The 22,691-nt window shown below is 39.4% G+C and overlaps 1 protein-coding gene across 1 annotated transcript; it reads left to right on the top strand.

The window, feature by feature from the left end:
• The first annotated feature begins 6,471 nt into the window (after positions 1-6,471).
• Positions 6,472-16,756, top strand: LOC142388625 (thrombopoietin-like). Its single transcript, XM_075474097.1, has 6 exons — positions 6,472-6,943; positions 7,527-7,648; positions 7,743-7,835; positions 10,672-10,836; positions 12,180-13,283; positions 13,565-16,756. Exons 1-5 carry the CDS (start codon positions 6,931-6,933, stop codon positions 12,327-12,329), a joined length of 543 nt encoding a protein of 180 aa, XP_075330212.1. The 5' UTR covers positions 6,472-6,930; the 3' UTR covers positions 12,330-13,283; positions 13,565-16,756.
• The last annotated feature ends 5,935 nt before the right edge of the window (positions 16,757-22,691 follow it).

Genomic DNA, 22,691 nt, shown 5'->3' with positions numbered 1-22,691 from the left:
ACTTTTAGACAAAAATTAGCTCTTTTTCTGAGTCCAGTTGTCATGATCTACCATAGCTAAGATAAATACTTTATTTCGACAGACAGACTTATTGCTTATTGTCTGCCTGGAAATGAAGAAGGATGATGACAGTTTGAAGCAGGTAGCTCAGTACAGCTTAGCATGGAAGCAAGAAATGGAGTATTGCCTTAAAAGGAAACATAACCCAACTGACTTTTCTCCAACGCTTTTTTATTGACCTGTTATTGGTTTGTTTTTTACGGTGGCCGACACATGCAAACGCGCTGCAAATGGCAAAACAAATCCAACAATAAAATGCTGCAAGAGAAAAATGCGGCAATAACAAAAACGACCGGAGCACACGCGCTGCAAACCCCAAAACACATGCAAGACAGAAACGCTGCAAACTTCAAAACACATGCAAGAAAAAAATGAGCTGCAAACTTCAAAACACAACGGAAGTTCGCCAGGCCACTAGGGGGTCTCGACCTGTGGGATAGGTGATCGACTATGGGAGATCTACCATATTAATGAAAGAGAAGAAAGTCAAACGGTATGTTGTCATTTATGTCTTTTTTTAAACACTTGGCCGTAATCTTTTACTTTATTATAGAAGAGCAGCGGAGTTATGTCGCTATAATAAGGTAAAAGATTACGGCCAAGTGTTTAAAATAGACATAAATGACAACGTACCTTTTGACTTTCTTCTCTTTCATTAATATGGTAGATCTCCCATAGATATCCCCTATCCCACAGGTCGAGACCGCCTAGTGGCCTGGCGAACTTCCGTTGTGTTTTGAAGTTTGCAGCGTTTCTGTCTTGCATGTGTTTTGAAGTTTGCAGCGCATTTTTTTCTTGCATGTGTTTTGAAGTTTGCAGCGTTTCTGTCTTGCATGTGTTTTGAAGTTTGCAGCGCATTTTTTTCTTGCATGTGTTTTGAAGTTTGCAGCGTTTCTGTCTTGCATGTGTTTTGATGTTTGCAGCGCGTGTGCTCCGGTCGTTTTTGTGATTGCCGCATTTTTCTCTTGCAGCGTTTTACTGTTGGATTTGTTTCGCCGTTTGCAGCGCGTTTGCACGTGTCGGCCACCGTAGTTTTTGTACAAAAACTACAGACCACGAATAGATATTTTTCTAGCTCTTATCACGACTGTCATTACATTACAGTGAGGTTTACACACCACCTGATGCAGATTAAACAAACCACATGCTCAGACATGCAGCAAGTGGATGTTGTTACTTTTGATATGGGCCTTGCTATTTCGCTCAGTTTACAGCCTTTTAAGAAGATCAAACTATCAATAAAGCAAATAATTGTATAATGTTTTTTCCCCTATTTCTCAAGAAAGCTTTTTATTTTTCAGACTGTGTTTCTGTGCACATTTTCGGCAACACTGTATGACACAGCCTGTGATTATCAGGCTAATATCCTGAAATTTACTGTATGGTTCTTTGAAACCTGTTATTAAGTTTAAAATTCCGTACATATAAAACACTTAGCACTTCCTAGTAGTACTAAAAAGTAGGTACAGGAGAACAAGGAGTACTCTGGGGGATTTTAAGGTTTAAGGAAGAACCTAATTAGAGCAAGTATTTTGGATGTTTTAGTGTTTTAGAAGAAAGACCACCCAAAAATACACTGCAAGTATTTCAAAATGATTGGGTATTAACGAGATAGTTTGGAGACGAGAAGAGACAGAGTCTACTGTAAGCACTGATGTGTTATGTACACTTCGCTTTCGAGGGAAGGAGAAGCAGTGTTGTGAACATACACGACACGAGCAGTCTGTTTTCCTCGCTTATTTAGACAATATGAATATACAAATTCAGTTTGGTGGACATAAAAAGGAAGTTCTTCAACAACATTGTTGTAATCTTATCACAATTTGCATTATTTTATTGTAATTTACATTTATAATTTGTTTTATTATTTAAGTTGAAAAGTATGTAGGTCATACATGTCCATACTGGTCCTTCTGGACAGGCTGAGGTAGAAAACAAACAGTACCGTGAATGGCTTGTAGGGTCATCTTTGTTACAGATGAGCCAAACCCAATATAATATTGGTGGAAGTAACATATGGTGTGTATAGGAGGCTTTATCAAACACAGCTCATCTTCAGTGTCACATGAGGCTCTATCGTTTAACTGCGTCTTACCTAGGGCCGACACAGTGTTGGATGAGGTGTATAGTTACTCTATAATTACAAAGCACTTTTATATAGTGACCAAAGTTCTTCCTTGTTGCTGTGTATGGACTCATGCTCTTTCTCTGCAATTACAAGGTTACAACATGTACTTTTCTTCCTTCATAGAAACAGAGTTCATTGACCACAGTACAAAGATGTCTGATTTTAGAACGACTGAGCCAACGTGAGATGTTTAGTTTGAATATTTTTCAATAAACACTGTGCTAAATACAATTCTGAACAGTAAGAAAACCTGAACATGATTAAAAAAAACAAGATTACTTCACCAATCTAGGAACAAAGCATCTCAGATATAGGTGTTTAACAACGTCAACAATGGCCTAAACCAAGCTCAGAGCTAACAGAGCTGCTCCCGCTCCCACAGCCTATCCGCTAGCTGTGGAACATTTCCTCATAGCTGACACAAGAGGAGGCAGCTCCCAGTAAGCTCACATCACATGGAAACAGCTCTGCCTTTCCAACAAACTTCTTGTGCTGCATTAGTAAATGAAAATTCTTCTCAAATAAATAGTAATAGACCTCTACACTGTAGTTGATATGTGAAAGTGTTTATTGTGTTCTGTTTTTCTTGTCTTTTGAGTTTCTATTGTTTTTTGTGATCTGGTGGTTTGATCTTTTGGTTCAGTGTTCTCAGTTTGCTTTTGTTCTTTACTTTCAGCCCTGCATTTAGATTATTTTTTTTTGTTTTTACGTTTTTTATGCATTTGTCAGACGCTTTTATCCAAAGCGACTTACACTCATATCCCAGGTAGTGTAAGGGGGTTTTGCCTAAGGACCCCTACTGGAGGTAGTACCGTTCATGCAGGAGGGTCAGGATTCTGGTCACTATTCTTAGTTTCCTCAGTTCCCTCCTTCTTCTGGTTCTCAGTTCCATTTCAGCACCTGTTTACTTGTCATTTAGTCGCAGCCTCACTTCCTCATTAGTCTCCCTCAGTATATCCCCCTTGGATTCTCTCAGTCATTGCCAGATCTTTGTCGTACCTACCCATGTTTTGTCAGTCTTTCTGGTACATGTTCACGTCCATATTGTTAGTTAGGTTTCCTTGTCAGTACTTGGGTTTTTTGTTTTTTTTAACCAGTTTAGATTTTTTTGTGTTCGAGCTTGTTCAGCTTGTTCTAGCTTGTTCTCAAGTTCAGTTTTCCCTCAACTTTCTGCCCCATCTGAGTCTGCATTTTGGGTCCTTACTTCTCTTCATCTTCACCATCCCCGACAGGAAGGTCTGCACATAGAAAAACTGGAACAAATCATAAACCTTGAGGGTTTCCTTAGTAGAATAAGTCACATTCAGAAAAGATTAAATTCAGCAAAAACGGGTAGAACCAGCATTTTTAGAAAATTGAATTAGACGGGTCTAACAGTATTGACTGCAAAAACGTTTACAGATAAAGATTTAGTAATTGTCTTTATTGCACTTGATCTTTAAGGAAAAAAAAAACGACCCCAGGTTGTTATAGGAGATTAATCTCGGCAGAGTTGTTTCCTGTATAGGTACCTGCTACTTAAAAAATTCGATCTGTGTAATCCATTTGTCCTTTCATCTGAAATACCCTGAGGTTACACAGAAGGCTACTCCCAAATAACGGTATGATTGCTTTGGTCTCTACACTGAAATCCCAGCGCTTTCTCTCTTGTAGCTAAATTTAAATGTTAATTAGAATTAGGAAATATTTCATTCATATGACAACATCTCATAGTAAGAGTAAGAGTTACAATGTTAGAAGTCAGACCCAAAGAGCAGACAGAAGCTGAAAGTAAAAATTCAAAAGGTTTATTTTTATAATGGGAATGTCTGAGATCTTGAGAATAGAGTCTGATGATCCACACAGATGGTGGTGAGTGAGCAGCTAGGTGAGTGGAGTTCAGGTTGTCTGTGGATCTGGGGCTCTGAAAGGAAGACAATATGGTGAGGCTGGAATACTGGATGAATCCCTGAAGTGAACGAGAATTGTCTTACAGAAATGGGAGGGGTCCTCCGCCAGGGAGAGGTGAGTGGGATCGGGGCTTGTCTGGTGGAGATGTGCAGATCAGAGCAGCAACAAGGTGGAGGTGAATGAAACCAGTTAAAGTCTGAATCCAGGAAGTCACGGAACAAATGGAACTGAACAAAGGAACTCGGGAAGTCTACTCAGAAGGAGGTTCTTGGAGATGACCTGGGAAACGAGAAGGTAAGGTAAGGTAGTTATCTTTCACTTAATACTGGGAAAAGAGAAGCTCTTGTTTGTGTTCTCACTCTGATTTAACAATGTTGGCTCTTTATCATCATTGGTTCAGTCAGAAGTCAGAAATGAAGGTGTTACATTTGACCAGGCTATTAGTTTAGATAATTATGTTAGTAATCTTGTGTGAGTCTACTTTTTCCATCTACAAAATATTGCCTGCCTCAGTTGAATGGCATCCAAGTCGGAATTAAAAATTAGTATTCATGCCTTTATTTCCTCACGATTGAACTGTTGTAATTCACTGTACATCGGCTGTAGTGAATAATTATTGGACCACTTACAAATGGTCTAAAATGTGGCTGTGAGGGTACATACTAGGTACTTTAAGTGGTCTCATGTCACCCCTATTTTGCTGTCTTTGTACTGGCTCCCAACAAAGTTCAGACTTCAGTTTAAGATTTTGGTGATCACTTTTAGCGCTGTTTACATTAGCAAACTTTTGCATCCACATATAGTTTGAAAATCATTGAGGTCCTCTGACCAAAACCTGTTGGTTTCTCGTTCTAGTTTGAAAACTAAAGCAGACTGGGTTTTTGAGGTTGTAGCTCCTAAACTATGGAGTGCTCTAGCATTACATTTGAGATTTGTGGACTCTACTGAAACTTTTAAAGAGCAGCTCAAGACTTATTTGTATAGGCTTGGTTTGACCTATCTATCTATCTATGCTTCCATTAGGCCAGCTAATACACAGCTATAATGTTTCCTACCACAGGTATGCAGATGACACTCAGATCTACATGTCTCTGACGGCAGGAGAACATGGGCCTGTAGATAAATTGCGTCACTGCATCAAACAGATCAGTTTTGTGGATGCAAAACAATTTTCTCCAGCTAAACTCAGACAAAACTGAAATCATTGTCTGTGGCCCACAGAAACAAAGAGAAAGTGTTATCAGTCACCTTGAGACTCTCTTTCTAAAACCTAATAATTAAGTTAGAAATCTTGGGGTAATATTGGACTCAGACCTGAACTTTAACAGCCACATTAAATCAATAACATCAGCAGCTTTTTACCATCTAAAAAACATTGCCAGAATCAAAGGAATAGTGTCTAAACCAGACTTAGAAAGACTGATCCATGCGTTTGTCTCCAGCAGGTTAGACTACTAATGTAACGGCCTGCTTACTGGGCTCTCTAAACGGGCTGTAAGACAGCTGCAGTACATCCAGAACGCTGCTGCTCGAGTCCTGACTAGAACCAGGAAATACGACCATATTAGTCCAGTGCTCAGGTCTCTGCACTGGCTTCCTGTCGCTCAGAGAATAGACTTTAAAACAGCTCTGCTTGTGTACAAGTCTCTTCATGGTCTAGCGCCAAAGTACATCTCTGACATGTTAAAGCCATATGAACCAACTCGGACTCTGAGAACCTCAGGGAGGGGTCTCCTGCTGGTGCCCAGAGTCAGGACAAAACAAGGTGAGGCTGCGTTTCAGTTTGATGCTCCTAAAATCTGGAACAGTCTTCCAGAAGATGTGAGACAGGCCTCAACTCTGACAATGTTTAAATCCAGGCTGAAAACAGTTCTATTTAGCTGTGCATATGACAACTGAAAGTATTCTATCTGCACTCTTCACTTTTCATTTAATCAATTAATGATTATTTTTATGTTTTATGCAATGATTTTATTTGCCTTCTTGTATTTTTATGTAGCTGTAAAGCACTTTGAATTGCCTTGTGTATGAATTGTGCTCTACAAATAAACTGGCCTTGCCTAGACTCTGTCTCTTCTCGTCTCCAAACTATCTTGTTAATACCCAATAATTTTGAAATACATGCAGCGTATTTTGGGTCGTCTTTCTTCTAAAACACTAAAACATACCAAAATACTTGCTCTAATGAGGCTATTATTTGTTTTATGGAATGATTTTATTTTCTTTCTTGTGATTTTATGTAGCTGTGAAGCACTTTTAATTGCCTTCTTTACGAATTGTACTCTACAAAAAAACTTGCCTTGCCTATCTATCTATCTATCTATCTATCTATCTATCTATCTATCTATCTATCTATCTATCTATCTATCTATCTATCTATCTATCTATCTATTGTTGCCATTACGTAACCTCTCTCTAAGTTAGTGTCATATGAACCAACAGATGGAGCTAAATGACAGCCATGAAGAAATGAAGAATACTTTGTGAAAAACAGGACGAGTCCTACTGAGTTAGTACGTTCCAGGTCTTATTTACATTGAGAATCAGGATCAAACATTAACTTTGAGCTAAATCAAACACAAAGCCTACATTCTCTGCGCAACCACACGGCACTCCGGACACACCAGTTTATTAAGGCACTCTCAACAAGAAAGCAACAGAGGAAGGGTGTCACCTGTGAATGTGATTGAGGACTCTGCCTGAGATTTACAGATAGAAGACAGAGTTTTGACAAAAATGGAATGATTTTGCATAACTGCAATCACAGCTCATTTTTGCAGATAAATGAAAAGGAGCAATGCGGGTTGAGAGTCTACAGCTGAGGGACACCATGCATCAAGGAGGAGCGGGTTATGGCTTATAGCAGTAAGTTCACTGCCTCGACCCATGGCGTGTATTGAAGCTCTTGATTATAATGAGTTTCACTTTTGTTTGTACACACTCAGTGTGATGTATAAACATCTTACTTTGATGTCAGTGTTGATGTTGCATACTGTAACTTATTGGTAATTTTTTAAGATGACTGCTTTAGTACAATGCCTCAGTTCAAGAAGGGATTCTGTACACCTCTTTGATATGAGTAAATCAAATATGGTGTAATGTTAGCCAGAGAAGTATGATTACAATCTACTGATCTATTTCTGTAACTTTTTTAAAATCAGTTCCAACTTTCACAAATGACGATAACAGAAGTAGAAGCAGTCATTGACATACAGACGTAAAACTTGTTGGGGCACAGATTGTGGGTGGAATTTTGGCAAGATAAGATGTCAAATATGTGATGCAGTTCAAGCTGTTGACTTCAATGAAAGGAGAGGGATCATGCACAATAAAAGGGGAAGCAGGTTGTACAAAAATATATGTAGGGAGGTTAATTTTTGTCAGCTGCTGTGTAAAGCAAGATGCAAGATGACAGCTCCTCAGTCCTTTTTGGCATGTGCTCCTCCAGGACTCCTACTGCTGCTGATAGGAGTGGTTTCCACCAACTTGCCAGAAGTCCACACCAAACCTACTGACTTTTGGTGCAACTTTAATGCAAGGAAAAAGATAATGGATAAGATTGACAACAAGGTGAGGAAATAAATCAGGAATGTGAAATCTGTCTTTCTCTTTGCCGCTTTTACAATGAAACATTTCTATCTGTCTATCCATGTGACAAACCAAGGCTCAGGCAGACTGTGTGGGCTCAGATGTGCTGCCCTCTCCTGTTCAGCTTCCATGTGAGGGGATGAACATAGCAGAATGGAAAAATAAAACTGTAAGTACCATCTGACATCCACCACATGGCACACACTAAGTTTGTCTGTCAATCATAGATCTGGTAGTGGATTGCAACAACTAACTAACTATCAGAACAGAAAACAAAAACAGAAAATCCAATAGTGTGCATTTCTCATCTTCTGTTGAACTGAAGTTTAACAAGTTTGGCTTGTTTGCATGCCAAAATGTTCTGCTCTGCTAGTCTAAAAAGAGCAGCGATCTCATTGTTAACTAACTGGAGGAAAAAATCATGCACACTTTTGTTGAAAACAAAGACAGACAGCGAACTTAAGACACATCAGCTTTTATGATCTGACAACATGACAAACGTGTTTACATAGAAATGCACAAAGTTAATACAGTGCTGGTCATGCTGTGTGAAGAGTTCATATCTATGTCATCGAGGTGTTTCGCTTAAAGCCACACTCACCTAAGTGTGTCACTGGATGTGAAGTCAGAGAATCTTCAACTCCAAAAAATTTTCTGCTTGGAAACATGAATATTGTTCTTTATTGGCAATGTATGCCATATTTTCAAAGCCATTTTCATCATGACCAAACAACGGATACCTATCCATTGCTTTTGAGTCCTTGTGAAAAGAAAAACAAAACAAAAAAAGACAAGAAAAACCATAAAAGCCAAAGTGCTTTTCAGTAACCTCTTTTATGTTTTCATGTTGGCTATAACTTGCCAACTTAAATCTCGGTGGACGGAAATAAGAAAGATATGATTTCAAAACCTCCCATGGACTCATGTGACTGTCATCTGACACAACTGTTTATGAATGTAGGGAATGACATTCAGAAACCACAGCGGGAAACTGAATTTTTCTACCATTTGTCATCATTTAATTACTACATGGAATTCCATTAAATTCATGCCTACACAAGTTCTGATAAAATTTAATAGAAAATGAGTGTGCCCGCATCATTAATGACAGTGTAGCGTAAACTTGGCAGACAGTTTTGTGAAGGATGCTGCTGTCAAAAACACGATTAAAGAGTTTATCAGAATGTGCACGAGCAGTTGGTACGATGAGCTAAACTTGAAATAATAAGTGTATTTTTTTAAATTTTTCGACAAAATTTTATATTGCATCCCTGCAGGCTACAAGCACTTTTTAAGCAATGTGGTTCATGCATTTAACCATGTTAGCTGTCAGTGTTCTATGATCTTGGGACTGGTTCAATAATCTCATCAAAATTTAATATATTCAGTAGTATGGTCAGTTAGCAGACACCTGTGAAATTCCAGGTACCTGTGAAATTATTACATTATAGTCAGAGCAGAACGATTTCTGTAGCCCAGAGTGATACAGATGTGGGGATACTCCTTTCAATACACCTGTAAAAAGATGTGAAGACTGTGGGAAACAGGCCAGGCTACTTTAGCCTCCTCCAGAAGTATCATTTTGATGAGCCTTTTTTAATTAATCTGCCAGAGTTGATATTCGAGTTGGGGTTATTGTTGATGTGTGCCCCTTGGTACTTGGAACTTTGGACAACCTTAACAACAGTGGGAGGTGAGAGGTCTCCTGACAACCTTTCTGAAGGTTTTTTTTTTAGCTCTGCATCAAACTACCAAATGTTCCACATCTAGCCTCTACTATGTCTAACTGTCATGGAAAATAAGTCACGTCATCTGAAAATGATGCAGTAGTACAAGAATATAGCTTAGCACCTGTAGGTCAACAGAGTGAAGAGCAGGGGGCTCAGAACACATTGCTGAAGTAAGCCAGTGTTGAAGACACAGGAGAGGAAGTAATGTTGTTGCTGACAGTCTGTCCTGTGTTCGTTAAAAAGTCCAGAACCCAACTGCATAAGATGGGCTCTGTCCAAGTGTCTACAGTTTGTGTATTAGTGTTTGTGGGATAATTGTGTTAAGAGTAGAAATCCAGGAAGAGTTATCTGACAAAAGAGTCATTGTTCTCCAGATGGATGAAAGCCAGATGTACAACAGATAGATCTGTTCTTCATGTAAGCACACCAATGGGGATCAAAGCTGATGTTTCTGTTTATTTAGTCTATGACGAGCCACTCAAAGCCCTTCATAAGTATCCAGGTTAGTGCAAGTGGGCAATAGTCATTCAGGCACGACATTGTGTTAGGGACAGTAAAACCGGCGATTAATTAAAAATGATGGAACCTTTTCGCGGGAGAATGTTCCTCTGAGAGCTGACGTGTGCAATCATTCTGGATGTGCAGCCTGGGATATTGTCTGGGTACTGCAGCTTTATAGGGTTTTACTTTCAGAAGGGTCCTCTCAACATCCTCTGTAGTTATGGTGGGAGGTTGCTGATCTGGTGGCAGCATGAGTTTGGTGCAAGGAGTAATGTTCAAGGATTCAAAGCTAACATTGAAGGTGTTAAGAGCAATGGAGAAACATGGGTCCTTAAGGTATTCAATGTCTCCTCTGTTGTTGTCTGTGATATTCTTTGTTTCTTCAAAACAACATGGTAGGTGGTCGGTGGGCGGCCGCCCCGTGTGCGGGGGCTGCGGTCCTCGCTGCAGCTGGCCCCGGTTCGGGTCCCGCTCCGGCCGGCCCTTTGCTGCATGTCTTCCCCCTCTCTCTGCCTCCTGCTTCCGGTCTCTCTCCAACTGTCCTGTCATTGGAGGCATAGAAATCCCAAAAAAACAACAACAAAAAACAACATGGTAACATTGTTGAAGTTAACATTTTGCTCAAATGCAGGTTCAAAGAACCACTAAAATGGCTTCAGAGTGTTAGTCTTGTTAACTGCTACATTTCTTAATCCAGAAATTACACAAAAAAGGTATAAACAATTCATTTTATTGGAATATTGTGACAGTTATTGTATTTGTGTTCATGTTAAGCTCCAGCAGAAGCATGCAGAGGTGTTGGAAGCCCTCCAAGTGTTTCAACATGGTGTGCAACGTGTTAGGAATCAGACCAGCTTGGATTGTCAGGCATCATTGCTGGAGGGACTTGAACGCAGCATCACATTTCATGTGAACATTGTCAGCAAAGTTCATGTACAGGTACATCTGAAAACACCATGTGTTTCATAAACATATGAAGATCAAAGCATTTAAAATCAAACTGAGGGTTCTGAGAATAATCCCACAAATACTTCTGCAAACCCTGAAAGTAATGCATTCTGGGTAAGAATATAAAGCTCAAAGTGTTACAGGGGTTGGAACGAAAGAAAAAGTAAACAGGAGATATTTCATACTCTATGTTTCTGCAAATGTTTGAACACAAATAAGAATTTTAGTGGCTCTTTACAAATATCTAACATGCATGGCTGACGACATTGTGTATTTGAGATAATAAACAGGTTTCCTCTTCTTTATCGCAAACTGAACTTCAGGAAATGTCAAAATATGTAACCATTCTGATTTCCAAAATTGTTGCTGCACATTTCTGTAAAGACATTTCTGTGACAACTGCATTGTTTTGAGAAAACCAAGAACTAAAGCTCCTAAAGTGACTGCAGAACTGAACCAGCATCTCATCAGCCTATAGTTTTCACCAAAATGCTGAACTAATCCTGAATGGTGCAGAAAAAACGGCAAGACAGGGGCAATGGATGAAATTAAGAATTTGTTATCTTCTCTGGTGAATCATGCTTCACTCTTTTGTCTTATTCAAGACAAATTTGTGTTTGGAGATCACCAAAAGAAGCTTTTGATATGTTTCCTAGTGGTGGTGCTATCTTCCAGTATGATAATGTGCTGATTCACACGGCTAAAACAGTTCAAAACTGGCATGAAGAGCACAGCGTTGATTTGGAATAGTAGGTCCCCACCATCACTGCATCTTAACATAGTCAAACACATTGTTGAATTTTAGAGCAGCAAGGAACGAGCTTATTTCGAGTTGCTTTCCGTTGCCATCATCTCTGAAAGAGCTTGAACGGGTTCTGCATGAGAAATAGAATAAAATTTTCCCAAACTGCTGATCAGAACCTGTAGGACCAACTCATTATGAGGTAACAAAATTTCTTATTTAACATGGCGTTTCCTTGGTTTTGTCCTATCCCTATATTCTTAGATACTTCACTTTTTTGCACACTTTATTGAAAGTAAGTTCATCTAAAACATAATTTATCTATTCAATTAGTAGAGAGAAAGTGACAATAATCAGAGAATTAGTCCTGATGTAAATTTATTGTCATTAGAACTCTTAATGAGACCACATATAATACAGAAACCACTTTTAAGGCCCAAAGTGCAGTCATACGAATGTTGTTAGCTGATGTTAGTAGCGGCATCGAGGTGTTCACAACAGCCTTTCCACAAATGTCTGAATGCTTTCTGAAAAACAAGTTTGTTAAACTCCGCTGTCAAGCATTTTTTCAGCTGTCTCTATTTTCTTACAGAATGATGACTTCACATCTTCTCATCCACCAGCAGAAAAATGTCACAACAAAACCAGCCATAGGGAAGTCGTGACGATATACAAACAGCTACTGAGAGGAAAGCTGTTCCGCCTTGCAACAGACCTCAAACATATCGTCTGCAAAGAATGATAAAGGACAATCAATGATAACCAAAAGACCTGAAAGCTACCAGACCTCAGTTGGGCATCTGTGTTACCACAGAGTTGTTTTAAGAAACAGTGTGCACCAAGATGGTCTGTCATGTTACAGTTTTTCTCAGTCGCTTTGGTACATTTCTTAGATCAGAATTGAAATTCTCAAAACTACTTGTTCAATCTTCACATCATTGTGTCGCTTGTGCACATCAAAAAAGCAGTTTCTCATCCTTTGAACAACTTGCAAATGCATCCATCATCCAATCATGCAAATGATTATGTACATTTCTCTGCTGTTTCCTACATTATCAATTGCTTATGTCACGTTGATCAAAATGTATTATAATGTGTCTCTGTTGACTAGTCTCACCCACCACAACATTTAGGTATTAGTTCATCGCATAAGTCTTTACATGCAAAATGGTTGAACAAGTTGTCATAATATGTCAACCATATTTCTATACATTTCCATTTATCTTTTTTTCTAAATCTGTCCTGAATTAGTAAATTGCTCCCAGGTGAATCTTGGCTTTCTCTAACGAAGGAAAATGTGTGAAGCATTAGATCAACCAATGATCAACCAGTTTTCTGAACTAGCTCAAAGGTGCAATCGCACGAACCATCAACTGGCAAGTATATACTGTATATAGCTGGAGCACAACACAATGTTACAATGTCTGACAATGTAAGGACAAGGAATTGGATGGGGTCAACAGCCAGAAAGAAGAAGAAGAGGAAGAGGAGTGAGGCTGTGTGACGGAGGAGTTAGGAGGCAAAACACAGGAAGGTGCCGAAGACATATGCACGTTCCTGATGAGATAAGAGCCACACTTGGAGACTACGTTCTCAATCATGGGCTTACAATGGCCGAGGCTGGTCGAAAGGTGCAGCCCAATGTCGGGGGAACAACTGTGTCCTCAATCATTTAGACATTTCGTCGACAGAACAGGTATGTGATCAAACAATAGACACTATACTGTTGTCCTGTGGACTCACTGTAATGCATCATATAATATTACAGTATTATGAGCATGCAGTAACTGTACCTCACAGTAAACAGTACAACATTGTATAGTGATATACAGTACAGCAAGTGTGACCTTTACACATTTGCTATGGCTGTAGAAAAGAAGATGCGATATGTGCCGTATACATTTGATGTAACTGTATCTTGTCCAAAATGAAAATGCATGTAATTCATAAAACTCATTTTGTGTCTTCTGGATATAGCATATAATGGAACTGGAAGCAAGTGAACCACCGCACAACTTCATCTACATGGATGAGGCTGGTTTCAACCTAATGATACGCAGAAGACGTGGTCGAAATATCATCAGCTACAGTTGATGTGACAGGCCAATGGGGCAGGAACATAACCAAGGGTGCTGCTATCTCTGAGAATGGTGCGCTAACGCATATTCCCATTATTGGGCCATACAGTACAGTGCATCTTGTCATCTTTTTAGACACACTGGGATCTCATCCCTGAACATGAGAGGTGTCAGATTGGAGATGACTTGCCAAAGTACGTGATAGTTTGGGACAATGTCAGTTTCCATCGCTCCAACATCATCAGGAAATGCTTTGTGACCCACAAGAGGATGCCGATGGAGCTCCTCTCACCCTACTCCCCATTCCTTTACCCCATTGAGGAATTTTTCTCAGCACGGAGATGGAAAGTATATGATCGCCAGCCACATACACAGATGACCCTTGTGGCTGCCATGGATGCGACGTGTGACGCTCTTAAAGATTGTTTCCACGCTGCATCGCAAGAGAAGATATTTGTTGTGATGTAGGTGATAATTTGTGGCCCAACATACAGGAACGGCGGGAGATTTAGGAAGACTGCACTGTAATTCCTACAGCCCTGCATGTACAGTTTTCCCAAAGGAAATTATCCTACGTTCACATTTCTACTTTCGTTTTCTTTCTCTGTGCTATGTAGTGCTGTCTTTTCCTTTCTGTATCGCAATGACATGGTCTCTCAACAAATTACAGTAAACGTGAATCTTGTCTAGTCTCTTGCAATCTCCCACAATCAAAATTTACAAAAATTGTCATCAAAACTTTAGCCATAGTTTACATCAGAACATCCCTCCAGAGTACACTGTTATATTGACAACATGACTAAGTAATTTGACTGTCTTATCTGTACACAATGACACAAGGAATTGTCATTCTGATGGCACTGACATGTTCCTTGACACATATATTTACTTTTGAGAGATGAACTAAGGATTTTTAGCAAGAGACTGGCTTTTGCTGGTAAGCCATGGTGATTTGCTATTTGTGCGAATTGTTTTGAGAAAGGCACTTACTGTTTTGCTAATGTTGAGGATGATTCGAGAAATGTACCAAAGCGATTGAGAAAAACTGTAACAAAGACCCAAGAAGAAAGGAGTGGGGTTGGACCTGCGTGTAGAACACCAAGGTGCTGAATGAATATAAAAGATGGATGTGTGCTGCTGTTTGGAAGTACAAACTTTGACATTTGGTTGTTGCCAACTTGGGTTTTTGGAGCCAGGGGCAACTCGCAAGGAACGGATCTGATGGAAAACCCAAAAAAGATTGGTGGACTGACAGCTGGGGGGTGGCAGTGGTCCTGGCTCAAATCTCAGATGAAGAAAACTGTTTCGAGTTTGTATATTTGTTACATGGAAGGGCTGTATCTCTGTGTGTTCTCTCTATGTACTCTGAACTTTTACCTCAGTCCAAAAATCTACATGTTATGTAAATTGTCAAACTGAATCTAGGAGTGAATGTCATTGCATGGTTATTTCATGTGTCTGTGTGTTGGCCCTGTGATGGACTGCTGACCTGTACAGAATGTAGCCTGTTACTTTCCCCATGGTAGCAGGGATAGGCTCCGGCTTTTCCCCAACCCCCTGACACCCTGTGCAGGATAAAGTTGGAATAAAAACAAAAAAATCCCATTTCTCAAAATACAAATGTCATAAGTGAATGGAGGAAGAGAGGGAACTTGCTTCACAGTTTCACTAACAAGCATCTGATAGAATTTAGTATTATTTTCAGTATAACGTTATACAGTATTTTATTAAAGAGACTTGAACATGTTATTGGGATTAAAGGAACTGCATTAGGCTGGTTTAAGTCATATTTGATAGATTCCAGTTTGTTCTTGTACATGAAGAATCTTGTAGTCTTGTAGAGTTCCTCAGAGTTCTGTGCTTGGACCGATTCTTTTCACTTTATACATGCTTCCATTAGGTAACAATATTAGACAGCATGGCATAAATTTCCATTGCTACGCTGATGATACTCAGCTGTACTTATCTATGAAATCAGATGAAACTAATAGGTTGGTCAGACGTGTTAGGAAGGTCTTTATGTCTTTAAGACATGGGTGACTCAGAACTGTCTGGTTCTAAATTCAGACAAATCTTAGGTTGTTATCTTTGGAGCTGAGCGCTTCAGGGAGAAATTGTCTAGCTATATAGCTACTCTAGATTGCATTTCCTTGGCTTTTAATACTACAGTGAGGAACCTTGGAGTTATTTTTGACCAGAATTGATCATTTGACTCACATATAAAACAGGTTTCCAGGACTGCCTTCTTTCACCTTCGTAATATTGTTAAAATCAGGAACATCCTGTCTCAGAGTGATGCAAAAAAACTAGTCCATGTATTTGTTACTTCAAGATTGGACTCCTGTAATTCTTTATTATTGGGCTGTCCCACACATTCTCTGAAAAGCCTTCAGCTGATCCAAAATGCTGCAGCCAGAGTTCTGATGAGAACTAACAGGAGAGATCATATTTCTCCAGTTTTAGCTTCTCTTCATTGGCTCCCTGTTAAATTCAGAATAGAATTTAATAGATTTTATAGAATCTATTAATCTATCTATACCATTCTATAGATGGTATAGAATAGATTCTTCTTCTCACATATAAAGCTCTTAATGTCACGCCCATGGGATTTTCCCCATGTTTTTAGTTTTGTTGTATCATGTTTTAGGTTTCATGTCTTGGTTTTTGAGTTCTTGTTTTTAGTCTTGCCATTGTTTTTCCCCTCACTTCCCATGCCTGATCATTAGTTCATTCCCCTCATCTTTTTGTTATTGTCACCAGCTGCACCCAGTCACCAATCACTCCCAGTCCCCGATTTAGTTTCCAGGCTTTTTGTGAAATCCTTACCCTCCTTACCTGCCTTGATACCTGATTTTCACCCCTCATGCCGCGCTACGGCTCCACATTAAAGTTAAGTATTTATTCCATGCCATGCTTAGTCGTTTCTTTTGTTTTTTCCTTAGTCATGTTTTTTGTTTCACAGTTTAAGTTTTTGTCATCCGGCTCAGCCGCGCCTGTTGTTTAACCTTTGTTTGCTTAATAAACCCAGTTTGCTTTTTTTTACATCTCTGAGTCTGCATCCATGTCCTGTCTACCCACCCAAACCTGACACTTAATGAGCTGCATTATATCTTAAAGATCTCATTATGAGATATTTCCTAACAGAGTACTATGCTCACAAACTTCAGGTTTACTTGAGGTTCCCAGAGTTTCTAAAAGTAGACTGGGAGGCAGAGCCTTCAGTTATCAGGCCCCTCTCTTGTGGAATAAGCTGCCAGTAAATGTCCGGGAAGCAGACACCCTTTCCACTTTTAAGACCAGGCTTAAAACTTTCCTTTTTGATAAAGCTTATAGTTGGGGATCTTTCAGGTGATCCTGAAACATCCCATAGTCAAGCTGCTATAGGCCTTGACTGCTGGGGGGCCTCATCTGTCACACCTTTCCTCACTTTACTCTCTTTTTCCCCTGTTTAATTTCTCAAATGATATTATGTACATGTGACATTATTGTGGTCATTAACTCGTGTTTCCCTGTTCCAACAGGTATCCTTTGAATGGTGTTAGTGTTTTGTCCCCCCTTTTCTGTCTTATCAAACCCCAGCTGGTCGAGGCGGATGGCCACCCTACCAAGAAACGCAGGGCACCTCCTCCTCGAACGTCATCTGTCCTGGCAGAGCAGGGCACAAGGGGATGTGCAGGATGTTCAAGGAGCAGCACAACATCCGAGTTCAAAGCAAAGATAACATGCCACGATACTTTCAGGGTCCCTGCTATACTAGTCCTACTACAGAGCATTCAGCTTTGCCGCCCCTTTGGCATGGAATACTTTACAGACTGAGCTGAAACTCTCTGAACTAGTCACACTTGGAGCATTCCGCTCTATCCTGAAAGACAGGCAGCGTCAATCCATTGAACAGTGCCTGTGTTTCAAATCCTAAATTGTTGGTTGTGCTACAGCTCCCACGTCTCTGTATGAAATCACGATTGCATCTCTAAATTGTTTGTTTTATTCTATCTGTCATTCTTTGTAATCTGGTTTGACACGTACTGCTGTGCTGCTGTTATGTCTCATGCTGCTGACCTGTTTTGGCCAGGTCACCCTTGTGAAAGAGATCCTGATCTCAATGGGCTTTTATCTGGTTAAATAAAGGTTAAGAAGAGAACAAGCTGGGACCCAGTAGGATTCCTGTATTAGTTAGTAAAAGAAGGAATCGAAAACAGTCAACTTGCTGGGTGAATCTATCTAATCTGTTAACGATACCACGTACAACTCAGAATACAACAGAGACCAGTGTAAACTCCACAACACTAGCCTTACTTAATATTAGATCTCTGTCCAATAAGTCACTGTTAGTTAATTACTTCATAATTTCACACAATTTAGATTTTCTTTTTCCAACAGAAACATGGTTAACAGAGAGCACAAGTGCTACTGTTCTTAATGAAACAGCCCCCCCCCAAATTTTTGTTTTATGGATGCCGAAATGGGAGGAAAGGTGGGGGAGAAGCTGCCTTATTTAAAGATACATTCCAGTGTGAAGAGATCTCATTTGACTATTTCACTTATTTTGAATATCTTAGTTTTATTTTAAAGGGTCTTCCTAAAATTCTGTTCTTAATCGTTTACAGATTTCCAGGATACTGTGCAAGTTTTATTGATGAATTATTGTTTGTTATTTCGACTGATTTTTAACCATTTTTTCTTGACCGGGGATTTTAACATTCACATAGACAATATGACGGATGGTAATGCCAAACTATTGTCTTCTGTGCTGGACATGTTTGGTTTGTGGCAACATGTAACAGAACCAACCCACCTTCGAGGTCACATTCTGGACCTGGTCATTTCTAAAGGTGTTGATATTTCTTCTGTTGTGGTTATTGATTTGGCCTTGTCTGACCATTCTTGTATTTTATTTGATTTATTGATCACTCAGAATGTTCAAACAACCAGCTTCTCAGTTAAGAAGAGGTACATTAATGAGAAAACAAGTGCTCAGTTTAGGGAGGCCATAGCTATGTTACCAACAATGAGCGCAGAGTCGGTTGAAGGACTGCTGGATCATTTCAACTTGGAAAATTTTGAATGTAATGGAAGCTGTTGCACCGATATGAATCAAGGGCACCTTGAGCAAACAGAAAACACCATGGAGAAACACCACTATGGTCAAAAACCTGAAAAGACAATGCAGGAAAGCTGAACGTAAATGGAGGAAAACAAAGCTTCAGATTCACTATGAGCTGTACAAACACAGCCTGCGTAGTTATAACGATGAGCTGTGCAAGGCCAGACAGCTGCATTTATCTGAAATGATTAATAAGAATGTCAACAATTTGCTATGTTTGCTATGGTTGGAAAAACTCACAAATCCTCCTAAACAGTCAAACCCAGACCTCCTCTCTACATAGAAATGCAACAAATTTGCCAAAATTTTTTGCCAAAAAATCAAAACAATTAGAAAAAACATTCACGCAACACAGACAAACAAGAAAACCAATCTGTGTCTAAAACCTAGAAAAAACTCTGACGTTATGTCACAATTTAATATTGTTGATTTAAAAATCTTAGAGGAAACAGTTCGGCATCTGAAATCAACAACTTGCACTCTGGACATAATACCATCCGACTTTTTAAAAACTGTTTTTACCTCAGTAGAAGGTGATCTCCTACAAATAGTTAACAGCTCACTGGCATCAGCCATTTTCCCCAAGTCACTAAAGACAGCTGCCATTAAGCCACTCCTGAAGAAGAGAACTCTAGACGCCTCTATGATGAACAACTACAGACCTGTCTCTAACCTCTCTTTTATATCCAAGATTATTGAGAAAGTTGTATTTAACCAGCTCAACGACTTTCGGAATGAAAGTGGAAGTCTTGATAACTTTCAATCAGGCTTCAGACGTCATCACAGCACTGAAACAGCTCTGGTCAAAGTGTTAAACGACATTAGGTTGAATACTGATTCAGGTTGTGTTTCAGTCCTGGTTCTGTTGGACCTCAGCGCTGCGTTTGATACTGTAGATCACAGAATCTTGTTGCACAGGCTGGAAAACTGGATTGGACTTTCTGGATCGGTCCTTAATTGGTTCAGGTCCAACTTAGAAGGCCGGAGTTATTTTGTTACAATTGGCAGCTATGAATCTGAACGAGTGGCCATGACTTGTGGAGTCCCCCAGGGGTCGATTCTTGGACCTCTTCTGTTTAACTTGAATATGCTCCCTTTGGGTCAGATATTACAGAACTTTAACATCAATTATCCCAGCTATGCAGACGATACACTATTTTATGTGTTTCTGTCACCAGATGACTGCAGCCCAGCAGACGTACTGTGTCAGTGTCTGGAGGTTTACAAATCCCAAAACGGTTTAGGCATCTTTTAGGTTTAGATATCTTTTAATTTATCTGGACTGTTGCTTGTTTTTAAATTCATTTAAATGATTTTATTTGTTTCTCTTTATATTCTTTTATGTATTTTTAATGCTTCTTCCACTCCCTGCTGCAATGCTTTTATTTTATGTAAAGCACTTTGAATTGTTTTGTACATGAAATGTGCTATACAAATAAATTTGACTTTGACTTTGACTTTGAATATTCACTGAACATCTGTTTTCCACATCACAGCTGAGCATCAGGTCCTTAAGAATTTTTTTCTGGCAGCTTTACCTGACATTTTTCCATGAGGTCACGGCAAAAAGCTTAGGAATAGATGTAACCGATGGTGTTTATCTGCACCCTGCGTTGTGATTATCTTTTTGACTGATTACCACACGGACACAGGTCCCGACGTTTTCATCGGAGGCGATCTCCGTTTATTTTCTGGAAACTCTGGAAACATGTACGGCACACACAGATATGCAATGAGTGGTGTGCCCCGATACAGCGTCTTTCCCATCAAGTGCAGTTGGCAAAAGGGGAGAGGTTAGGGCGAGGGGTGGCTTATAAAGGGAGGTGCTGCACTCAAAGAGCCCCACAGGTACAAGGACAAAGGAGAACAGTCCCACATGACAAATATGGGGCACACACATAAATTGTAATGTTTTAAACATATTATGGGTAATTATATAAAAAAGAAATATACATCAACATGTTGACATTGTTATACACACTGCAGGTTTCTAGGACTACTTTGTTTTGTTTTTGATTGTGGCCCTGTACACTTATGCACTCATAATTAAGCACGGTTATCATGTGGGACCTGTGCTATGTTCAGGCACACACACACACACACACATTTACACACAGTCATTAGCCCAGTAGCATGCTCGCTAAGCAGTTGTTGTGTTTTCTCCTCTTTCTCTGGTTTGAGTTACCTCCCTTTGTGAAACGGAAAACTCAGTGTTTCCTTCATTTCAGGGTTAATGAACTCAGAGTTTTCACTAAACCTGCTTTGTGAAACAGACCTCAGGTGGCTCTAAGGCTGGATTCCCCACAAAGGCCGTGGATTGTCTTCAGTTTTGTTTTTACAGGTGTAGCAGCCGGTTGTCTGATTTTTCATTGTTTTCTATGATTGTCTCTTCCTATTTGTGTTACGTTTCTTTTTCTTTGCTCTCCCTCTTTCCCGGTCCGGTTTGGCACTATCACATGTTAAGTATTGTAACAAAAATAAATAAATAAGCAGTTGATGGGCATCAAGGGGAGCTTTACATTCATAAAGCTTTCCCTGGCATAGCAAATATGTTTAGCATAAACAGTATTCAGATTATAATTTTGCTGCCATAATGCTGGACAGGACAAGGGGTTAAAAAAAAATAATAATAAATTCTCTGTAAAAAAAAACCCATCTCTTTACAAACAAATCTCTTAATAACCAAGCCCCATCATATCTTGAAAGATTTCATAGTTTGATATTCTCCTAAAAATGCATTTTCCTCTCAGACTGCAGGTTTAGGGCCCTCACTTGTGGAACCTGCTGCCTAAAAAATCTTTAAGGGGGAAGCAGTCAGAAAATATCCAAACTAGATGCCTGAACCATCTCAGCTGAATGGATGAATTTGAATGGGATGGAGCAGCAGCTTTACTCTGAGCTCCCCCTAGATACACAAGCTCTTCACCCATATCTTTAAAGCTCAGCCCACCACTCTCAGACAGAAACTCAAAGAATGCATGAACAAGTATATTTTTTAAAACAACTGTATGCCTTTCAGTAACTTTTTGTTGTGCCTCTGTCTTGAACATCTGCAATAATACTGTTGGTGAGTCATGGATGAGTTGTTCCCTTGTTCCAAGGAAATTCAAGTTCAGGCTTTCTGTATTCTCTATTGTAACTGTACAGTTACAAGGCTGAATTGAACCTTGAAGTTGTGAAATTAGAGGTGGGACTATTATGCTTTCCCATGAGGGCCACTATTTGAAGAGAAAAAATGTGCCTTTACTACTCAAGCTGTCAGTGACTCACATGATCATAACTCAGACTTAAAGCTGTGTCACAGCTTAATCATCAAACTAAATCTTCTAGATCTCTTATCGTTTACAGAATGATCTCAGATTTCAACAAAAACCAACATCTAAGAACTAATAACTCTGTTTCACAAATAAGTCATTTTGCTGCATTTTCTAACCATAAACCCAAGTGCCACTAAGTATTATTTTCCCTTTTCACAAGTTCCAATACTATCAAATAATTTCCTCACCAAATAGTGTCTGTTCAGTTTCCATGGAGATAAATTCAATCTAAGCAGCTGTCAAAATTATATGCATTTTTTTTTGTATTAAATTTTTTGCTGAAATTTGCTGTACTTCACAAATACATATATACTCTGTTGTAAATGTGCCTGCTGATAAATTTACACATTTTTATAGAGATGTTTACCTTAAAGCATGCAGAAAAATAGTCATAAAGAGTTTCTGTCTTCGTTCACATTCACAAAAAAAAAAAACAGATCTAGGTGCTTTGTTTAGGGTGAGGGTTGTTGACAAACTATCAAAAGTGTCCCACTTCATCCAAGTACTACAGGAAAACTGCGCTAAACTTCTCGTGCCTTGGCCTGCCCTGTCTGTCGACGAGGCAATGATTAAGTTTGATGGCCGCCTCCAATGGAAACAGTACA

Source organism: Odontesthes bonariensis, chromosome 9 (genome assembly GCF_027942865.1).
Source record: "Odontesthes bonariensis isolate fOdoBon6 chromosome 9, fOdoBon6.hap1, whole genome shotgun sequence".
NCBI classification, from domain to species: domain Eukaryota; kingdom Metazoa; phylum Chordata; class Actinopteri; order Atheriniformes; family Atherinopsidae; genus Odontesthes; species Odontesthes bonariensis.
The sequence above is the reverse complement of the archived record's forward strand: the minus strand, read 5'-3'. Positions and strand labels throughout refer to the sequence as shown.

Bases quoted from the DNA above. Each gene is read 5' to 3' on its own strand.
- LOC142388625 (XM_075474097.1), top strand. The intron at 7,649-7,742 runs GTGAGGAAATAA...TGACAAACCAAG, and splicing joins TGGATAAGATTGACAACAAG to GCTCAGGCAGACTGTGTGGG. The intron at 10,837-12,179 runs GTACATCTGAAA...ATTTTCTTACAG, and splicing joins TCAGCAAAGTTCATGTACAG to AATGATGACTTCACATCTTC.